This window comes from Lagenorhynchus albirostris, chromosome 11, assembly GCF_949774975.1.
Source record: "Lagenorhynchus albirostris chromosome 11, mLagAlb1.1, whole genome shotgun sequence".
NCBI lineage: Eukaryota > Metazoa > Chordata > Mammalia > Artiodactyla > Delphinidae > Lagenorhynchus > Lagenorhynchus albirostris.
The window spans coordinates 10321635-10342803 of record NC_083105.1 but is presented as its reverse complement, the minus strand read 5'-3'; the positions used below and the strand labels follow the sequence as shown (position 1 = coordinate 10342803).

Genomic DNA, 21169 nt, shown 5'->3' with positions numbered 1-21169 from the left:
TTGTTTGTTGTGAAAAGGCACTGGAATAAAGGCAAATCCGGTCTTCCTGAGGAGATCACGAACTGACAGCAAATGATGTTCCAGACTCCGTCAGGCAGGATAGGCTAGGGGATGCTGCAGTAACGAGCAACCCCACAGTCTCGCTGGCTTAACTGAGTTAACATCTTTGTTCACACTGTGTGTCTGATGTGGGAGGGTGGTGGGCGGGGCGTCCTGTTTATCAAAATCACTCGGGAACCCAGGCTGAAGGGGCCTCAGCTCTACACGGGGCTGGGGATGTGGTGAATCAGGCCCTGGGTCTTAAAGCCGCTGCTCAGAAGTGACACGTGAGTCTTCTGCTCACATTTCACTGGCCGAAGCGCATCACATGGCCACACCCAACCTCAAGGGAGCTGGGAAATGCAGTCCTACCAGGCGGCCAGAAGAAGAGGAACTAGGATAGTTGCAAATATCCCAAATAACTACACTGATTGACAAGGCAATGAGGTTCCGTTTTTGTTTGTGATGACAGAAACCTCCCTGCTTAATCAACTATAAATCATATTCCCAGTCAGTCTTCAGCCTAAAGTTTTCTAAAATGTATATAAATGAATTTAATATGGCAATACCACCATAATTTTAGAGTTTTCTGGAAGAGAGGACTGAGTAAGAGGCACAGGGTTCTATGGGATTAAGAAGAAAGAGACCGGAATGAGTCAGGACTCTCTTGATGGTAAGCCTCAGAAACCCGACTCAAATTAGCACCGGCAAACAGGCAAAAAGACTGGAAAGTAACCAGAGAATCTCCCAGAATCCAAGAAAGAGGTGACCGGCCAAATGCTGGAGGGACCTCACGGTGAGCCTTAAACAGGCCCTCCACGGCCTCTGTCTTTCAGCACATCCAGCTCACTCGCTTCTCTGGCTTCTTCTGCCCAGGAGTGAGGAACGTAGCCCCCGCACCACCTACAGCTCTCAGCACTGGAAATGGACTGAGCTTCTTCCCTTAGTTGCTGGAAATGACTCTCACTGAGTCAGCTTGGGCTGTGTGCCCACCCCCGAGCCCATCAGCTCTGGCAGCTCCCACTCTAGCTGGGCATGCACAGAATTATCAGGAGAAAAGAGGGTGCTGGGCACACAGCATCCTACAGAGGCCCTTTCAGCCCTCAAGGGGGTGATTCCAAGATAGAGAAGACCACCAGAGGCCAAGAGCAGAGAGGGGGTCTGAAGCCTTGGGTGATGACAGGGGCCAGGCACGGTGACTGAAATGGCAGGGAGAGGAGGTGAGGTCCCGAAGGAAGAACATGGGCAGAACCCACTGGGCAACCATGCATGTTTGAATTATCCTGGATGATCTACATTCTGTCCTGGTGGCCCTTGTTTATGTCCCAGGGGCTCCCGAAACTCTGCTGCAAATCACACGTTTGTGAGCAGGCTGAATCGAATGGTCTCTGGGACGCAGTAGTCATCAGGGGGAATGGCAGGGACTCCCCGAGGATCCTGCCACTGGCGGTCAGGCGGGGCACAGCGGACAGCCAGCGAGTGGACACAGCCTCCACTATCAGGGCAGAAGGACCTTTTAGGAAATTAACCATACCCTCTCCCTCCCTCCCTCCCTCCCTCCCTCCCTCCCTCCCTCCCCTGCCCAGCCTGCCCCACTGCTCCAGCCTAGGACACGGCCCCGGCCCCAGCGGAGCAAGGGCAACTCCTCCATTCATCCAGCAAATAGTTACTGTGCCACAACTGCATGACGGCCGGGGCTAGGCACTGGGGACACAAAAATGAAAAGATGTAGTTCTAGTCCTTAAGGAACTTGTGGATTAAGAGGAGAAGACAGCCACAAAAACACAGAACACGAACTCGGAGGGAAAAGTGCCATTGTGCAGGGGGCCCATCCCTACCGTGAGGGCAGGAGCCTGGGTCCGCCCGGGGGTTACTCGGGAAGCTCGCTGAGGAACGTGACCTGTGCGCTGGGTATTGAAGGACAAGCTGCACCTGGGGAGGGAGTTTCCGGTCGAGGGGTCTACAGGAGCCAAAGCGTGGCGGTATGGAAGAGCCCAGAGGGAGGGGTGAGAGCTGGGCAGTCAGAGGAGGCAGAGGCCAGACCTAGAAGGTCTGTGGAGAGAGTGTCAACTTTGTTCTGAAGGCAGTGGGGAGCCGTGGAAGTTTCTGAGCCCAGGAGTGTCCGGGTCCAATTTAGGTTTTAGAAAGCTCTGTCTACTCTCCCCCTGGAGGCTGGATTAGAAGGTGCTGGAGGCAGGGAGACAAGGCAGGAGGCCGTTGCCATGTCCAGGAGGAGAGATGCTGTGATTTGAACTGAGACCATGGCTGAGCGAAGAGAGCGGAGCATGGAGCGAAGCTAAGGAGACCACGGGGACTTGGTGACGGGTTAGCTGTGGGATTGAGGGACGGGGGTGAGGCAAGGATGGTGGCCTGGTTTCTCTCTAAGGTGATTGATTGGAAGGTGGTGTCACCAACCCATCTGAGAAATGTGTGGGGAGCAGGGGTGCAGGCTGGGAGGGTGACGCTGAGTGGCGCTGTGACTGTGGTGGGCTGGACGTACCGGAAACGAGGGTGGGGGGGGTCGGGGGGTGGAGGGATGGGGGAGGGCAGGGGGAAATCCACATCTACTGTGTACCTGTTTAAGAAGATCTGGCCCCTGAGACACAGAGGTGCGCAGGTGAGAGATTAGGGAGTCATCAGCATCAGATGCCGCCTGGACTCTTGAGGGTTAATAAGATTCCCCTGGGAGAAGAGACTGCGGGCAAAGGCAGAAGCTCTGAGCATCACTGATCACCGAGAGGTCAAGAGGAACCAGAGACGGAGACTGAAAAAGGAGGAGAGAAACCCACGCCTTGGAACCCCAGGGGCCAGAGCGTATCAAAAGGAGGAGGGGAGGGAGCAACAAGGTCCAGGGCTGTCAAAGGACAAGACAGATTAGGACGGAACATGGGCCCCGGATTTAGCAACAGAGAGGTCACGTGGACCTCAGCAAGAGTCCCTTCAGAGGACTGTGGGTACTGGAGCGAGGCTGGGAGGGGAGGGGGCAGGGAGGGCTCAGAGGCAGAGACGACTCGAGCGTCTGGCCATAAAAGGGAAGAAAAGGCAAAGGTTGGGTGGGTGGAGGAGCGAAATGTAGGGGAGTGGGTGTTACAGATGGCAGCCGCTTGGGGAAATTTCGGGGCTGAGAGGACAGGAGCCCGAGGGTGAGTCTGAGGGTCCAGGAAAGAAGAGAGGGAGGTAGCTTTGGGGCCGGAGGAGGAGCAGCTTGTGTCGGGACTGAGAGGGAGGGGATGAACAGTGCAGGGAGCTGAGGCCGGGCCTCGCAGGTGGGGGCGAGGACAAGGCCAGCGAGAATGGGGTTTGGAGAAGGGAGGCGGTGATCAGGGACCCCGAGTGCCTGGCTGTGACTGGAGGATGACTTCGCAGTGGAGTCTTGTTGCTGTGGGTGTCGTGTTCACGGTGGTAGTTTCTCTCCGAAGCCCAGAGCAGCTGGCAGGGCAGAAGGGTAGCAGACAAACGAGGTGCCCAAGGTTATGGGTTTACAGGGTCGGGGCATGGAAAGGACTCAGACTAGGAGTGGCAGATTTCCAAGTACACTGAAGCTGTCAGGAGGAAAAAGTTTTTAGAGGGAAAATATGATGGAGGGGTGGGAGAAAAAAGGGCATCTGTACAGTTCTAAGTCTCAGGGCCCTGAAATGTCAGTTTGCAGAGTACAGAGATATGTACCTGTACTTTTCAGTACCCTGAAATGTCAGTTTGCAGAGAAGAAACTCAACTGATGAGCAAAAGTAAGGGAATGTGCCCAAGCCCATTCATATTCAGAGAAATGTAAATTTAAACAAGACAATGTTATTTGCCTAGAAAATTAGCAGAACTTAAAAAATGGGAACAGGGACCTCCCCGGTGGTCCAGTGGTTAAGACTCCGTGCTTCCATTGCAGGGGACATGGGTTCGATCCCTGGTAGAGGAACTAAGATCCCACATGACATGTGGCGTGGCCATGAGAAAAAAAAAAAAAAGGGAACACCCAAAGCTGGTGAAGTGGCAGTGAAACGCTCATATTCACACAGAGGTCGTGAGGGCCTTTATTCACTGGGGTGTCCTGAGCAAATGGCATTGCCTCTCCGAGCCTCAGTTTCCTCATCTGCACAGTGGGGACAAGAAAGACACTCATCTCACAGCGTTTTGTGAGATAAAATGTTCACAAGGGAAGTGTCTCATAAACGGGACAACAGTAGTTACTACGATTGTCTGGATTTGTTCAAACTCATTTTTCTCCCTGCTAGACCATCTCTAGCCCAGACCCAGGACCCTTGCAGACAGCAACCCAGTGCAGGGACACCCTTTGCCAGCCCCTCCCTAGTTTGCCTTATGATTTAAAAGTAGGAAGGGAGAAGAGGGGGAGGAATGGCCACGTGACAGGGGACATCTCTCTCCAACAAAGCCCATGGTTATGCCTGGCCCTGGGCAGTGGGAGGGCATGGCCCTTGAGTCAGACCACCTGGGTTCAAGTCCTCCTCTGCTGGGGACTAGCTGTGTGATATTGGGCAAGTTTCCTCACCACTCAGAGTCTCAATTTCCTCACCTGCAACATCTAACTCCTAAGATGTGGGAAGAAGATTAAGGGCATCAGGGCACACCCAGCAACAGGAGGGTACTCCCTGGACAGTTAGTGAACCCATAAATCAGTCAGAACCTCAGCTTGCCTTATTTATTTACTTTTTATTACATAGCATTTGATTTTTAAAAAACTTTACCTTCATAGAATACATTTTCACATTAGAGATTCCCACAGTGGGAAAAAAACAACTTACTACTTATAATTTTATATTTGTGGACAGATTATTTTAGGACCAGTAAAACAAACACATTTGAGGATTAAGTCTCAGTTTAGAATCTGTAACAATTTGAAACGTCTATAAAGGGACCTCTTCCCTCCATGGAACTTCTCTATATTCAGAAACTCTCCAGGCTCTTCTTCCTAGGATTTAGAAATCAGTAATGTGAAATATCAGCATTTCTAATTTTCAAATTTCCCTGGGACACAGAACCATTGGTAATTGGTATCAACTGAACAGAGAGGGGATGTTTGCAAAAACTAAACACTGCCTAATTTTCTGCCAAGCCTTTACTTACGAAATAACAGTCTTTCCCTTTCTCCATCATCCTAGGACAAATATAGATGCTTGATCGGATATTGAGAGTAATAAAGCTGAATTCCCTCTAAGAGTTTGATAAATTAAAAGGCAAGAGCTCATATATAATGTTTAGTTATACTGTGAGTCTTGTGAGAAGCTGAGAGACACCCCATTAACTCCCCAGCATACAGAACTCAGTCTGACAGCTTTTTGGATGCAACTCCTCTCACATCTTTCCTCAAAGATTACATTCTAAAAATAACCAGGCGGGGACTTCCCTGGTGGTCCAGTGGTTAAGAATCCGCTTTCCAGTGCAGGGGATCCCACATGCCGTGGGGCAACTAAGCCCTTGCACCACAACTATTGATCCCGCACGCCACAACTAGAGAGAAGCCCGCGCACCGCAAGGAAAGATCCCGCGTGCGCAACTAAGACCCGACGCAGCCAAAAAATAAATTAATTAATTAAATATTTAAAAAATTTTAAAAATTTAAAAAAATAACCAGGTGATTAGGAGAAGAGGTTTGTCTCACCAGTGGACTTATCTGTTATTTCCTTGTTATTGTGAGTTGAATGGCATGACGGAGCAAAGGCGAGCTGGTCTACAATCAATTCTCAAGGTATTATGTCTAAAGGGTCAGAGCTTCCACAGCATGGCCACAGCTTTGCAGATGCCCGCATCATGAGAGTTGAAATAACAAAGCCCACTCAGCAAAGGTGAAAGCCGAGGGCACCAAAAGGCCTGCCTTGACAGCTTTCTGCCATGCATCCCCTCGAACATCCAGCTGGTCCAATGCCTCAGTGACTATGAAGAGTGAGGGCTGCCGCCAGGAAGTAGTGCATCGCAGAGCAAGGATTCAAATAAGCAGCTGGGGGTCTTCCCTGGTGGTCCAGGGATAAGACTCTGCTCTCCCAATGCAGGGGACCCAGGTTCGATCCCTGGTCCGGGAACTAGATCCCACATATATGCCGCAACTAAGAGTTCGCATGCCGCAACTAAGGAGCCCGCCTGCCACACCTAAGACCCAGTGCAACCAAATAAATAAATATTAAAAACAAAACAAACCAACAAAACACAAATAAGCAGCTGGAAGTAGGCCCAGGAGCAAAACACTGACAATCCTCTCACCAATCCAGTGGAGAGATGCAGCCTTGGAAGCAGAATGGTGGTTGGGTGACAGGTGAATATGTTGTATTCCACACCATCCTGGGGTAGGTCGGTCCTAGAGAAATGCTGAGACCTGAGCCAGTCTGACCACTGGGATTTAGAGGAACAGAGCTCGCCCTCCTCCGGCACCACAGAGGACACTCAGCCTCCAGAGAGGCCCCATGTCGCTCCTGAAGGCTCAAGGTCATCCCCAGAACGTCCGCTTTAAGATGAGGATGATTGTTTCTGCACCACCGTTCCGCCTCACTGGGGAGGGCTATGGTAAGAAGGAAAAGTTGAATTTATAAAGATATTGAAATGTGATAAAAAGTACAGATAATTTTTGTTTCGGGTGATTGTTTTGTTTAGCAGTGGGAGAAAAGATACACTATGGGAAAATATATACTATGCACACAGGTTTAGGCATTTAGCGCTGTGCTTGGCTCAAAGGAAGCATCTCATAAACGTAATAGGAATAAGTATAGTCAGAAGTAATAAGCTGTAAGAAGAAACTGATATGGGCCATGCGGTGGGTGGAAGAACTGGGACAATATAAGGTGCCTGAAGGTGCCGAAAGGAATGCCTCTGATTATCACTCCCACCTAGTAGAGGGCCCTGCAGGAAATGTGGGACCCAGCCCAGCTGATGGAGCTGCCCTGCAGAGCGGGGCAGGGAAGGCCCCAGGGTCCAGGGACAGGCATTCATGGGGGCCTGGAAATCAAATCTCAGGGCAGGAAGGGCCTCCAGAGAACCCTCAACAGGGGAACCTTGAAGCCAAACCTGGTCTCCTCCGTAGCAGCCCAGCTTCTAGCTGTTTTACGAGGAGGGACATTCTGCAGAGTCAACTTTCATGTGAAGAAAGTTTACTGTGGTTTGAGATTGTTTAAAGACCACTGCCCTAATTCTAGACTCTCACTCTGCAGGTGGAAAACTGAGGCTCGGAGCAAGGAATGCCCCACTCTGGGGTCAGCCAGGGGTGCGATCTGAGCTGCAGATCCTGGCTTGGGTCAAGCCTGGTTACTGAGCTGCTACTATTGGGCAAGGTGCCTACTGTGCACCAGGGTCCCACAGGGATCTGCTTGGGTGCTGTTTGGTGTTTTGGACCCTCGAGCAGGTGAACAGGGACTAACTAGCTGGGCCGGTTAGAGGTCTGCTGGACTGTGCTGGCAGAGGGTGGCTCTATCCCTAGAAACTGGCAACAAGGCCACTCCCTATTGACAGGAGGTGGGGTCTCTGGGCAGGGTGAGGTCTTCCCTGGCTTCGAGTCACTCACCTGGGGAAGACGCAGGTTCTCAGAGGGAGTGTTCTAGGGGACTCCAGAGGACTCATCTCTCTCTAACCCAGTATTTATTCCATACGAGACACTGTGCCCAATGCTTCTAAGTGTGAACCCAAGAAATTGTTTCACAATCTATGAAGCAGGCGCTATTAGTAAACCCAGGTTACAAAGGAGGCAGGGAGAGGTTAAGTCACTCAGCTGGTGGTGGGTGAGGCTGGGATTTGAGCCCACAGGCTAACTTGAGAGCCCCTACTTAATTTTTCTTTTTTTTTTGGCCGGGCCGAGTGGCTTGCAGGATCTTAGTTCCCCCACCAGGGATTGAACTCAGTCCCTCAGTAGTGAAACCTTGGAGTCCTAACCACTGAATCGCCAGGGAATTCCTGACAGCCCCTACCTTAAACTAACAAACAGGGACTTCCCTGGTGGTCCAGTCGTTAGGACTCCACACTTCCACTGCAGGTGGCACAGGTTCGATGGGGGAACTAAGATCCCGCATGCCGCGTGGCACGGCTGAAAAAAGAACCAAACAAACAAAAACCTACTTCTTTATTAAGCCAAAAATTGCAGGAATGGTAGAGAATTTCTATATGCACTTCACCCAGATTCCCCAATTGTAAATATTTTATCACATTTTCTCAATAATCTGTTCTCTCTCAATCTCGTTTTGAACCATTTGAGAGTAAATTGCAGATAGATGCCCCTTACCTCTAAGCACTTCAGTGTGTGTTACCTAAAATCAAGGACATTCTCTACCATGACCATAGGACAATGATCAAAACCAGGAAATTAACATCGATACGCTACTATTTTCTAGGGTTCAGACCTTATTCAGATTTTACTAATTATCTTAATAACGTCCTTCATGACAAAAGAAAATTCTGGGTCACACGTTGCATTCAATCATCTCCTTTGGCTCCTTTAATCTGGAACAGTTCCCCTTTCTTTATCTTTCATGATCCTGTCATTTTTTCTAAGCATACAGTTCCAGTTATTTTATAGAACTTCTCTCAGTTTAGGTTTGTCTGATGTTTCCTCATGAGGAGAGTGATTGTATGAATTTTTGGCAGGAACACCACAGAAGTGATGCTGTCTCCTTCTCCATGAATCATTTAGGAGCTACACATGTCAATTTGTCCCATTCCTGGTGATATTAACTTTGGTCACTTAGTGAAGATGGTACCTGCCAGGTTTCTCCACTGTAAAGTTACAATCATTCTATTCGTAATTAATAATTGTCCATGGAGAAATACTTTGGACCCATGTAATATCATGTTCCTCATCAAATTTTTGTGTCCACTGGTGATTCTTTGAGGAATCTATTATTACTTTGTGGTCTTAATTGTCATTTTCTAATTCTATCCTTCTTTTTACTTGAAGGAGGAGTTTTCTCATTTATTTATTCATATCAGTTTGGATTCCTCTCTTATTCAGTAGGTTATAATCCATGGTTACTGTTACTTCTTTTGATGTTCAAATTGTCCCAGATTTGGCCATTAGGAACCCCCTTCAAGCCAGAGAGCTCCCACTTTTAAATATGACATTGCACCATGTCCCTTGACCTTGACCAGAAAGGGAGACACATCCGTGGGGAGCAGTCCCTGCTGGGTGGATACTGAAGCCCTGACCCCCTAGTGCAGGCAGGCAGGGGATGGGAGAGGGTTTAGGCAGCCTGGTGTCCAGGGGTGTTGTGCAGACCCACTGGGGATTCATTCACTAGCTGAGCACCTACTATGACCTCAGCTTTTGAAAAGCTCATTGAAAATGGAGGGTAAAGAAAACAATCGCAATTGTGCAGTTTCTAAAACTGAGAACTTTTTACCCCAAGAGGTAACATGAGTGGCTCTCCTTGATATGTAAATATAAGGTAAGGGGAATTGTTTGAGTGCCAGACATAACTGCTGCAATATTTGGTCACTTGGGAAGCTAGTGGGCCAATCTGCATATGAAACCCAAGGCCTTTGGGAGGTAAGGGATAGATGTCACAATCCCAGGTGGACAAAGGCCCACAGCCCAGAGGCAAGGAAGCATACAGCAAGGGCTCTGAAATCAAAGTACACTACATCAAAGGAAGAGGGAGCCTTGCTGGTGACCAGGGCTCCACACAAAGACCTCCTAGTTGGGGAGGTCCTATGCCCTACTCAGTAAGATAAGGTAGGTGCTGTGATGTCAGTTTCAAAAAAAAAAGACATGGTTCTTGGAGTGACAGCAGGCACTCCAGGCAATGGAAACACCATGAGCAAAGAAAAGAAGGAACTGGGACACTCTCCCGTTTTGCCCCCAGAGCCGCCTCTTTTGGGTGGAGCTCCAGGCCCTGAATACATCCCCACATTTATGCTGGGCCCCACCCAGTTGGACAGAGCCCCAAACGTCTGGATCAGGAATTAGTTAGGTCTGGATTCAGACTCAAGTTCTTATACTTCCTGGCTGGGTGACTTTGGAAAGTCACTTTACCTCTCTGAGCCTTCACTCATTTATTTCTTCAACGTGCGTTTATTGAAGGCTTACTATGTACAGAGCACTGCTCTAGGTACAGGACGTGAAGTGGTCAGCAAGATAGACAAGGTTCTACCTGCATGAAATTTACATTCTGGTTGAAGACAGACACTGAATAATAAGCAAATACATAAGCAAGATAATACCCTATGGGAATATTAAGGTAGTATAAAAATGAATTTCAGAGGTGGGGGCTCCTTTAGCCAGGGCTGTCAGGAAAGACGTCTCTGAGGCAGGGACATCTGAGCTCACCTGAAAGATGAGAAAGAGCCAGGCAGTGAACAGAAGAGGAAACAGCAAGTGCAAAGGACCTGTGGCAGGAATGAGCTTGGTGTGTTTGAGGAATAGTAAGAAGGGCAGTGTGGCTGAAGAGTAGTGGTGAGGGGAGAGAGACGGGAGGTGAGGCTGCAGCGCTGGGTAGAGGCCAGATGGCTTAGGGCCCTGTACGCCAAAGAGAGGAGTACAGTTTATATTCTAAATGCAAAGGGAAACCTTTGAGGGCGTTAAGCCAGAGGGTGGGAGAGTGTGAAACAATCTGATCTTTGTTTCGAGAAGAACATTGGTGTGCAAAGAAAGCCTTTAGGGGCAAAGTGAAGAAGTTATCAGGAGCCCTCCGCCATTGTCCAGGTGAGTTGATGGTCCCTGGATCAGGTGGTAGGACTGGGGGTGGCCAGAAGTGGTCAGATGCAGGGTAGTGTTGGAGGTGGAGCCAGCCTGACTCATGAAGTGAAGAGGAAGGAGAAAGGGATGCGGCAAGGCTCCTAGGTCTGGGCTTGAACAGCTGATGTGGGAGAGACTGGAGGTGTGGGTTGCTGAGGTAGGGTTAATGCTCAGGAGTTGGATTTTGGCCGTGCAGGGTATGCCGGCCCCATCTGGTACCAACGTGGAGGCGTTGAGTGGGCAGTTGGATACAGTCTGAAACTCAGAGAAGCTGTTCGCTCTGGAAATACAAATTTGGAGCTCCTGAGCCTATAGATGGCATTTAAAACCACGAGACTAGATGAGATCATCAAGGCAGAGGGTGTAGGTCGAAAGGAGGCCCAGAACTGTCGACTGTAAAATGAGACAAATGACACCTTCATCCGAGCGGCTCTAGTGAGGTGTCACGTGAACGCCCCTAGCCGCGCTCTAACTGGGATTGAAAATTCTGGGGGCGTGGCCTCGATGTGGGCGGGGTCTTCCGGGGCGGAGTTGGCAGGGGGCGGGGCTGAGGAGCTGGGAGGACGCTGCGGGGCCGGGGGGCGGCCGGGGAGGTGACGTCACCGCATGACTGAGTTTTTATGAATGAAAGGAATCCTGTGAGTGAGTAATTCCGGGAAGCTCGCCTTACAACTCCGCGCGGCCCCCTGCGCTTCCCGCCCCACAACAAAACTCGGCGCGTCGCTCCCGGGAGCTGGGCTCGGAGCGACCCGCGGTCGGGACCTGAGGGGAGACTGACCAGGGCGCGGGCCGGGACAGCAGCTCGGAAGGCAGCGGGACCCGCGAGTGCCAGGGACGCCAGGCGAAGCAGGCCGAGAGGCGGGTGAGGGTCGCTGGTCCTGGACCGGGACGGGCGCGCGGGACCCGGAGGCGGCAGGGTCTCCGCACCCCGGGAACGTGCCTGGGGCAGGGCGCCGGGGCTCACTCAGTCGGTGCTCCCGTGGATCCCTCGCCGGGACGACTGGCTTGACGACTGGTGGGGGGGGAAGGGCAGAGGTCCGGCGGGGCCGAGACGCGGCCGAAGCAAGCTTGGCGGGGTGCGGGGGTTAGGGGCCCCATTTGGGGGGCGCAGGCCGAGAGGCGGCGAAGCCAGGCAGGAAGGGACAGCGCGGGCTGGCGAGCGTCAGCGTCCGCCCAGGCGGGGCCGGGAGCGGTGTGTGAAAGTACGTGACTCGGTGAGAACAGTCCCTGGACCGGTGCCCGCGGGCCGTGCGTGCGCGGTTTGTTTACGTCCGAGGGCGGCCGTGCGTGTGTGTTCCCTGGCCACCTTCCTGGGTATGCCGTCAGGTGCGTGCTTGCGCCGTGTACCTTGGGGAGTGTGCGTGTGTGTGAGTGCGTGCATGTGTGTGTGTGTGTGTTGTGTGTGTGTGTGTGTGTGTGTGTGTGTGTGTGTGTGTCCGCGCGCTCCCAGGAGGATAAGGATCCTGGCGCCTGTGTACCAGCGGAGCGTACCTCGGAGAGAGAGTGACCACAGGAATAAACACGGAATAGGGACGCAGCTAGAGAAGCGCCCCAGTCCATAGTCACAAGGGGCCCGGGAATTCTCTCCCGGGTTGTCTCCTCTCCACCAGCCGGCGGCGTTCAGGCCCTTGCTCTCCCCGGAGTTTCCCAGGACCGCAGCCATGTGACCGCGGTGTTTGTCCCCCGCCCAGAGCCGGCGCCTTCAGCCACAGGGTGGGGCGAAATATCAAAGATCCCACCGGGCTCGTCTGGGCGACGAGGTGAGGGGGCCACCCCTGGCCCCAGCACCCTAGTGGGTCTGGCAACAAAGTAGGCTGGGGTCCAGGTCCTTGTCCCCAGGTTTTCTGGCTAGCTGGGGGAAGACAGACTCCCCTCAGGACTCTCCTTCATCCCCAGGGTTGCCCAACCCTTCAGTCTCAGGAGAAACAGGAAGAGCCAGAAAAACACACGGCAAAAGTCGGAGGTAGGAAGGGATACCACGCTTCCTCTGGGTGGTCTGGGTTCTAGGGGTTGTACCTGCTGGGTCAGGGAGGGTGAGAACCCAAGGTTGGGGTGGAGCTGGTTTCTGCACTCCTGGTGGTTTCAGTTCACAGGTGGGACTAGTCAGACAGACCTATGGATGACTGGACCTAAGGAGATAGCTGAGGGCCTGGGCCAGGCATGGAAAACAAGCAGTGGGACGGACTGCTGGTCTTGGTGCATGAGGGGGTAATGCGAGAGGGGTGGGGCCCCCAACCTCACCCCGCCCCCTCCCCATCAGCCCCCTGCTGAGGGAGGCTGAGGGGTGGGCTGGGGGTTAGGGATTCCTTGGTCCTATTCTGCCCTCCCTGTCCTCCCACCCACAAGGCTACAGAATCATGGGGGTTGGGAGGAGGGCATTGAGCTTGATTAGATTACCTTTTTTAAAAAAATAAATTTTCTTTCTTTATTTATTTTTGGCTGCATTGGGTCTTCGTTGCTGCATGTGGGCTTTCTCTAGTTGCAGCGAGGGGGGCTGCTCTTCGTTGCCGTGCGTGGGCTTCTCATTGCAGTGGCTTCTCTTGTTGCAGAGCACAGGCTCAAGGCACATGGGCTCAGTAGTTGTGGCTCCCAGGCTCTAGAGCGCAGGCTCAGTAGTTGTGGTGCACGGGCTTAGTTGCTCCGCGGCATGTAGGATCTTCCCGGACCAGGGATCAAACCTGTGTCCCCTGCATTGGCAGGCGGATTCTTAACCACTGCGCCACCAGGGACGCCCGATCAGATAAACTTTTAACTTTGAATCTTTGAGCAGCTGTCACAGCTGGGAACTTCCATGTCCCCATCTGCAACAGGAACTAGGCAACATCCAAGGTGGTAGGATGGGAGTAGAATGGGGGAGGTATGGCAGCCTGCACACACAGACTAATTTCCAGGGGAACTGTGGGAGAGAAAGCAGAGCCGACCACCCCAGGCTGAGGCCAAGGGTGTCCAGAAGTATGTGGAGTCCAAGTAAGGGAGGCGGCCGCCAGGAGCACAGGAATCAAGCAGGCCCATCCTCAAAGCTGGGCAAGAAACATCCCTGCGTAGGGCTAGGGACCAGGGGGGTGGGGGGCAAGAGGGAATGGCTGGTTGACTCAGTCATAGATGGAAAGCTAGTACTGAGAGGTTTAACCTCCCATGGAACCACCCCTGGGCCTTCAGTAGGGTCCAGGACCCAATGTCGGCTCCCTTGGCCTCTATGCCTCCCTCAGTCCTAACACTTTTAGCCTGCATTGCCATGGAGCCCATCAAGGCCTAGATGCTGGGGATAACATGGTGAACAAATCAGATCCAAAGCCTGCCCTCTGGGAGCTTACAGTCAAGGAAGGGAGATGAAGTTGAAGGAAGAGCCACTAACCTAAATGTAAAACCACAGCTGAGATGGGTGGTATGAGGGGGAAGTCACTGTGGTTAGAAAGTATATAACAGAGCTCTGACTTAGCCAGGGCAATCAAGGAAGGCTTCCCTGAGGAGGTGACCAGTCAGCCAGGTTGTCAGTTCAAGTGATGATCATCTATGAATGCCTTGAGGGCAGGGGCTTTGATTCAACTTTGGGTCTAAGGAAGCCCAGCACTGAGCCTGGCACCTACAGGGTAGGTGCTTCTTGGGTGTTTGCTGATTGAATGAATGAATGAGCACTGGGTCAGTATTCTGGTAGAACTCCACAACACCTAGAGAAAAAGGCCTGGGAACCCCAGGGAAACAAGAAGCCTGGGCATGGGCTGTAGGATTCTTGAGGCAGTTTCTCCAAAACGAGCAGATACTTCAGGGTCCGGGTGACATCCTCCCCCCACGCCCCTCCACACACACCCCGTGTGACCCTCTGGGAAAAGTGCAGAGATGGTCGAGTTTACTGGGTGCTCATTCATTTATTGTCAGCCTGAGGATCCTGGAAGAGAGTGGGGAGAGAACATAGTGGAGGCCCAAAGGGCTGGAAGGGAGGCTGGCGTCCTAGGGTTTTGAAATGGGCCGAACATGATCAGGTTTATAGGTTTGTGTCAGTAATGCTCCCTCTGACAGCTCCTGGGGGAGGATGGATGGTGGGGTCAGAGGTGGAGGCAGGCACAACTAGAGGCCAGTGAGGAGGTGGCTTTGGTCATGGTTCAGCTGAAAGAGGAAGTGGTCCCTGGCTATGCAAGTGGAGCAGAGGGAGGGTTGAGGCTGATAGTCTCTGAGTTTGTGTTCTCATGCCCCTGCCCCCAAGAAGCCTTCCCTGATTTCCTTTCCCTTCCTCCAGGGTCTCTACTCTGCTAGTGGTCTTGGGCCAGAATCTGACACTCTAAACTCTGAGACTGTCAGTGCTAGGAGGTACCCTAGGCTTGGTGGTTTGGCGTGTTGGGCCCAGAGAGAGGAAGTGGCATACCTGAAGTCACACAGCGGGTGTGAGCAGGTGGTAGAACCTGAGCTGGACCCCCAGGCTCCCACTTCCCAGCTGGGTTCTCCCAGCTTTGCTCCCCTTCCAGCAGGGAGGAGGCTCCACCAGTGCTGGCTGCCAAGGCCCAGGAAAACACATTTTTTCCCTCTGTCCTCACAGAGGAAGCAAAATGGCTCAGCAGTCAGCGAGGAGCCCATGCCAGCGGGTGGGCCGTCTACTAGGGGGCCGGGGATGTGGCTGCTGACTGGGCAGGGCAGCTGTCAATCCCCCAAGAGTAAGTTCATTCTCCAGGCCGCCGAGGGAATGTTAGGAACCTGCAGACCCCAGACCCCAGAGGTCAGCTCTGCCGGCCTCAAGAAGAAAAAGGGAAGAAGCAGGGCTGGGGGCGTGGGGGAAGTGCGGTGACTGGCAATGAAGAAAGAGCCCTGAGCTGGGGGTCGGGACTCCTGGGTTCCAACCCACCACTGCCACCAAACAGCTGCCCTGTTGCTTCAGTTACAGAACAAGGAGGTTGGAACAGCTGCTGTCTCAGGTCCCAGGTCTACCGGACTGGCTGAGGCAGCCTGGTGGAGGACCCTGGCCCCTTGGCTGACAGCCCAGCAGCCCCTGGCCTGGAGTTGCAGGCTGAAAGCCTGAGGTTATCGGAAAGGTCCCCCTTCTTGTGACTTTCCCTCTGTGGTTGCCTGACTTTGCTGAGCTAGGACATTCCTGCGCAAACATAGGTGCCTCAGCTGACATCCAGCATGTGCTTGAGGCTGCTGAGGCCAGGTCAGGAGGAGGAAGATGAAAGGAGGGAAGAACAGGTTCAAAGCTTCCCTAGGGCCCCAAAGTACTTAGAATCACAGCCAGCAGAGGGGGTGGGGCCTTCAGCCATTAGACAGAAGAGGGCATGGCCAACAATTTCCTCTTGGGCCTAATCTGGAGGGCTGTGTTGACGAGGATTCTGAGGTTGTGTCCAAGCTCAGTGGAAAACAGTGCTATGCTGAGAAAGATTCAGGGGCTGTGTCCAACCTCAGTGGGAAAAAGTGCTGTGATTGATTACTGACGGCTGTGTTAGGAGTGGAAGGAGGGGTGATGGTGAGATAAACCAACCATCTTCCACTTCTGGTCTTGTCTAAGCCTCTTGTATTTTACACGCTAATACTATGATGATTGTCCCCACTTTATAAGTGAGGAAGCCAAGGTCCAGAGAGGAAAAATGACGTATCCGAGGGACCATGCCTCCCGAGTTCTGCATCAGCCCTAGCACCCTGTGCTCAGCACCCAGCAGGCTCTCAGTTAACCTACGTCAGGAGAGGCTTCCCCTCTCCCATTAGGCTCTCCGTGTAGCCCAGACTGCCTGGGTGTCACCTAACACCCCAGCTCCCTGAACAACCGGCCAGGGGGCCTGGATATCTGTATGTCATTTGCATATCCCTAGCAGACCCGATACAGATCCTAGCACATCAGAGCTGGGCAGCCTCGTAGACTGGCAAGTCCTCCGCTTCACAGGGTTGGAGAAACAGGGCCCAGAGAGGGTGCCCTCTAAGGGCCACACTGGGAGGAGACACATGGCTCAATGTGGCCTCAGTCCCAGGATCCACCCCCTGTTAGCTGTGTGACCCTGGACTACTCTATTGACATCTCTGGCCTCACAGGGTTGTTGGGAGAACTGGGGTGATGATGGTGTGAAAGGGATCAGGATTCAGTCCTGGGGCCTTTACAGGTGTTCAGAATTCCTCCTGATTTGGGGGGAGGCAGCCATTCACCGGCTGTGTGACTTCAGGCAAGAGATGCCCCTCTCTTGTCTCCACCTCCCCCTGGGTGAAGTGAGGAGGCAGGGGCCAGACGGTCTCTCAGGACCTTTCCTGTGTGGCTCTGGCCAGCCGGAGCTGCCAAATCAAAGCGAGGTCCCAGGAACTGCGACAGGCCCAACCCCTCCTGGACAGACTCAGCAATTCTAATAACCACCCAGGTGCTCACTGACCTCTCCGGTTTGTACCACTTAGTTCCACCAAAACCCTGCGAGGCAGGTATTGTTTGCATCCTACAGATGGGAAAGTGGAGACCCAGAGAGGTGGAGTGGCTTGCCCAGGGTCACACAGCCTGGAGCAAAGAGAGATGGGACTCAAACCCAGGCTTTACCCTTAATCCCATGTTCCTCTCCCATACCCCACCTGGGAGCCAGTCATGAGGATAGAATCCCTTCTGCTCCCTTCCCATCCTCCTGGTGTCTGTGTACCATCCCTGCCATGCAGAAGCCAGGAGGCAGATGGAAAGCAGGAAGAATCGGAGGTAGGGCCAGGAGGTTTGTCTCTCGATGGCATTCAGCGGGGCTTGGGCTTGGCACTCGGTTCAGACTCTGACAAGCTGGGTGACGGACAGTGTCATAGACCCATTCACACTTCACCGGTGCCTGCTCCCTGCCAGCCCCTGTGCTGGCAGCCTCAGCACCCAAAGCTGCCTGGGCCTGGTTCTTGCCTGTGGAGCTCCCTGTCTGGCAGGGAGTCAAGGAAACAGACCGTTACAACGTAGGGGAGAACTGCTGGGGTGGGCGGTGTTGAACAAGTCCTAGGAGCCTGGGAGGGCTTCCTGGAGGAGGAGATGTCTATGTCCAGGGCAGAAGGCTGAATAGTAGGAGTCTGCCAGATAAAGTGGGGGTGGGGGGGAGAAGTGTCACAAGGTTTGGGGTGGCCCAAAGGCAAGAAAGCATAGGGTGAGAGGAAGTGTAAGCAATTCTGGGACTTCCCTAGTGGCGCAGTGGTTAAGACTCCGTGCTCCCAATGCAAGGGGCCCAGGTTCGATCCCTGGTCATGGAACTAGATTCCACATGCATGCCACAACTAAGGAGCCCACGTGCCTCAACTAAGGAGCCTGCCTGCCGCAACTAAGACCCAGCACAACCAAATGAATAAATTAAATAAATATTTAAAAAAAAGAAATTCCTTGTGGCTGGAGTGCAGAATGGAGACGGGCGGTAGTGGGAAATGAGTCTGGGGTGCCTGTGGGTTAGTAGATGGGGTTATGTGATATGGCACGAGGAGTGGTTTAGCTGGATAGCTAGACCTCTTTGAACAGGTGGCACTGAGCAAAGACCTAAATGATGAAGAGTCTATGGGGAGATAACAGGGAAGAGAACAGTAAAGAGAACAGCAAAGGCCCTGAGGCTGGAATGAACCACTCAGTGAGGCCACTGTGGCTGGACCACTGGGGCAGAGGAAAGTGGTATGAGATGAGTTCTAAGACAGCGGGGGCCTTGAATGCCAAGGTAGTGTGTTTGGGTTTTATTCCAAGTGGGAAAAAAAACTGACCTCGGCCTCCTGTCTCCCCTAGGTCTCAGCCCAGAGGGCACCTTCTGCAAACATGTCTGTGGATCCCTTATCCAGCAAAGCCCTGAAGGTGAGAAGGCAGCCCTTATTGTCTCTGGTCCTCCCCTCCCTCCCTGCCCCCGCTGAGCTCCCATCCCAACTTCCCCTTCAGTTCCTGGAATCCCCAGGAGTGGCTCAGCACTCATGAAGCCACTGAAAGGGCCCCGGGCTGGGAACCAAGAGGCCGGGGCTCTGGCCACAGGCTGTGTGCCCCGAGGCAGGTCACTTCCCTCTCTGGACCTGCTTCCGCATCGGAACAACGTTCCCTGGGCTGTAGGACTTCAAAGGTGCTTTCCTGGGTTTCTCCGGCTGAGTCCAGGCCCGGTCGCTGGGTTAGAATCCGGGCTGAGCTCTGGGGTGGCTCCTTTTGTGTTCAGATCCCGGTTTGGCCCGGTTTCCCCTTTCGGGATTACTGCTCCCCTTCCGAGTCTTGGAGCAAGTCCAGCCACCACCTCAGTGCCCCTGGCGGTGAAGGGGGAACACTAGCGGTGGAGGGGGAGCCGTCTCCAGCACCTGCTGCGCGCCAGGTCCAGAGCTCTGGGCCCGTAGGTCGCACTGTGACCCTGGGCCTCAGTTTCCCCATGCGCCCGACCTGCTGCCCGCAGATCAAGCGCGAGCTGAGCGAGAACACGCCGCACCTGTCCGACGAGGCGCTGATGGGGCTGTCGGTGCGCGAGCTGAACCGGCACCTGCGCGGGCTCTCAGCCGAGGAGGTGACGCGGCTCAAGCAGCGGCGCCGCACACTCAAGAACCGCGGCTACGCAGCCAGCTGCCGCGTGAAGCGCGTGTGCCAGAAAGAGGAGCTGCAGAAGCAGAAGTCGGAGCTGGAGCGCGAGGTGGACAAGCTGGCGCGCGAGAACGCCGCCATGCGCTTGGAGCTCGACGCGCTGCGCGGCAAGTGCGAGGCGCTGCAGGGCTTCGCCCGCTCCGTGGCCGCCGCCCGCGGGCCCGCCGCGCTGGTAGCTCCGGCCAGCGTCATCACCATCGTCAAGTCAGCCCCGAGCCCCGGCCCCGCCCCCGGTCCGGGCCCCGCCCCCGGCCCCGCCGCCTGCTCCTAGTGGCCGCCGAGCCCCGCTCGCTCCGCCCACGCCCATTCTCCAAACCACAGGCCCCTCTGACCCCAGCTGCCTTCCCTAAGTGCCTAAGCGCAGTCTCTGTCTCCAAGTGCCATATCTCTGCAGCCACCAGCCCCCGTGGTGAACACACACGTTCCCTCCCCAGAGCCTGTCTTCCTCCTGCGGCCCCTGAAACTGGGACCTAATGGCCCTGGGGAGGGGCAACGGTGATGAGATAGGAGGTAGGTGGGGTCGGGGTCTGGGGTTTCCTCTGGTAGAAAATTTCAGACTTCTTAGTTTGGGAGGAGGGGATACAGAGCGGATTAGAGAAGGGCCATCGAGGGGAAGACGGCCACCCCTCATTCTGTAACAGCTCAGCTTGTGCCACCAGCCCCTCCCCACCCGCCAGGGATACAGGACTAGGCTTGGCCCGGTATGGGTCTTGTGGGGCTGTCTAGCTGGGAAGCTGATGCTCCTGCCTCCGCCTTGCACCCAGATGCCTGGCCTTCCAAAGCTGGAAGACTCATTAGAAATCACCTAGTGAAGCCCACTTAACAGATGAGAAAACAGGCCTCTATCGGACGTGCCCAAGGCCACATATGCTTAGTGGTTGAGCTGGAACCCTGTCTTCCCACGCTGCCCTGAGATTCCAGCCATGGTTGTCAGGGGGACAGCGGCCAGGGCCTGAACAGGTGGTGAAAGGGCCTCCGTGGCCTGGGAGATGGCTCTCTGTGAGTCAGGTGAAGAGAAGTAGAGGGAGAGAGAAGGTGACGCAGATGGAAGAGAGGGAAGGAGCTGGCCAGGCTCAACCCTGGGCTCTCCCTGCAGCCAGGGAGCTGGCCAGCCAAAGAGAAAGGGGACCAAGGAGGTGACCACTGTGGCGGTGGGGAGATGAGAAGACAGATCCTATGGTTCTGCAGCGTGGGATAGGGGTCCTTAAAGGGAAGGGTCCCACCTGTCCACCCTGTGGGAGGGGGGCTGACCACTGCCATTGATCGCCATTCTCTTGGGAAGCCCGGCCCGAGCCTTCCCCCGCCTGCCCGCCCCCAACTATACAGCTGCTCCTCCCTGCCGTTTATTTATTGCACGAATCTAAGTTATTCTCCCCAGCCAGAGCCCAGCGCCCACTGCCCGGCAAAAGTGTGTGGCCCTGAGCTGGACTTTATATTTTATATCTGCAAATAAATCACATTTTATCTTATACTTAGGAGAAGCCGGATGGCAAAAACAACCAAAAAATGTTTTTTAAAAACAATTGCCCGGCCCCCGGAATTTATTTATTTTTCTGACTTACAGTAAGCGAGTTATCCGCCTTCTGTATTTTGTAGACTTTCTGAATAAAGTCAAGTTCTCTTTTTCCACAGTTTAGAAGTGTATGTCCTGGTCTATGTTTTTTTTTGGGGGGGGGTTCTGAATGAGGGGCCCAAGAGGGGGTTCTGCTTTCAACCCCAGACAGGCCCCTCTGCTGGGTGGGAAGGTTAGCCCCAATTTGCAGAGGAAGGAATTGTGCCCCATCACTAGCTCTTGCACCCAGGCTTGGTGCGGGGGCAGGTTAGGTGGAGGTGGAACCGGGCAGAGTGGTGCCCAAACATCTGTCCTTCCATCTGGTTGCCTGGGGCCAAGGAGCTTCCCAGGGGAAGGCAGAGCCAGGAGGATAATGATATGGGGGGTTAAATTCCCTGGGCATCCCTTCAGCAAA

General features: G+C 53.7%; 1 protein-coding gene and 1 pseudogene across 10 annotated transcripts; one reads left to right on the top strand and one right to left on the bottom strand.

Moving 5' to 3' along the window:
- Positions 1–4687: 4687 nt before the first annotated feature.
- Positions 4688–11917, bottom strand: LOC132528788 (succinate dehydrogenase [ubiquinone] cytochrome b small subunit, mitochondrial-like; annotated as a pseudogene).
- Positions 5029–20846, top strand: MAFF (MAF bZIP transcription factor F). 10 transcript variants are annotated; one of them, XM_060164867.1, is made up of 3 exons: positions 5029–6546; positions 18381–18446; positions 19021–20846. In XM_060164867.1, exons 1-3 carry the CDS (start codon positions 6544–6546, stop codon positions 19471–19473), a joined length of 522 nt encoding a protein of 173 aa, XP_060020850.1. In that variant the 5' UTR covers positions 5029–6543; the 3' UTR covers positions 19474–20846. The 10 variants fall into 10 exon arrangements, with proteins under 10 accessions (XP_060020850.1, XP_060020857.1, XP_060020849.1 ...); XM_060164874.1 differs by lacking the exon at positions 5029–6546 and adding an exon at positions 10146–10663; XM_060164866.1 differs by lacking the exon at positions 5029–6546 and adding an exon at positions 11246–11334.
- Positions 20847–21169: the final 323 nt, after the last annotated feature.

Bases quoted from the DNA above. Each gene is read 5' to 3' on its own strand.
- MAFF (XM_060164866.1), top strand. The intron at 18,447-19,020 runs GTGAGAAGGCAG...TGCTGCCCGCAG, and splicing joins TATCCAGCAAAGCCCTGAAG to ATCAAGCGCGAGCTGAGCGA.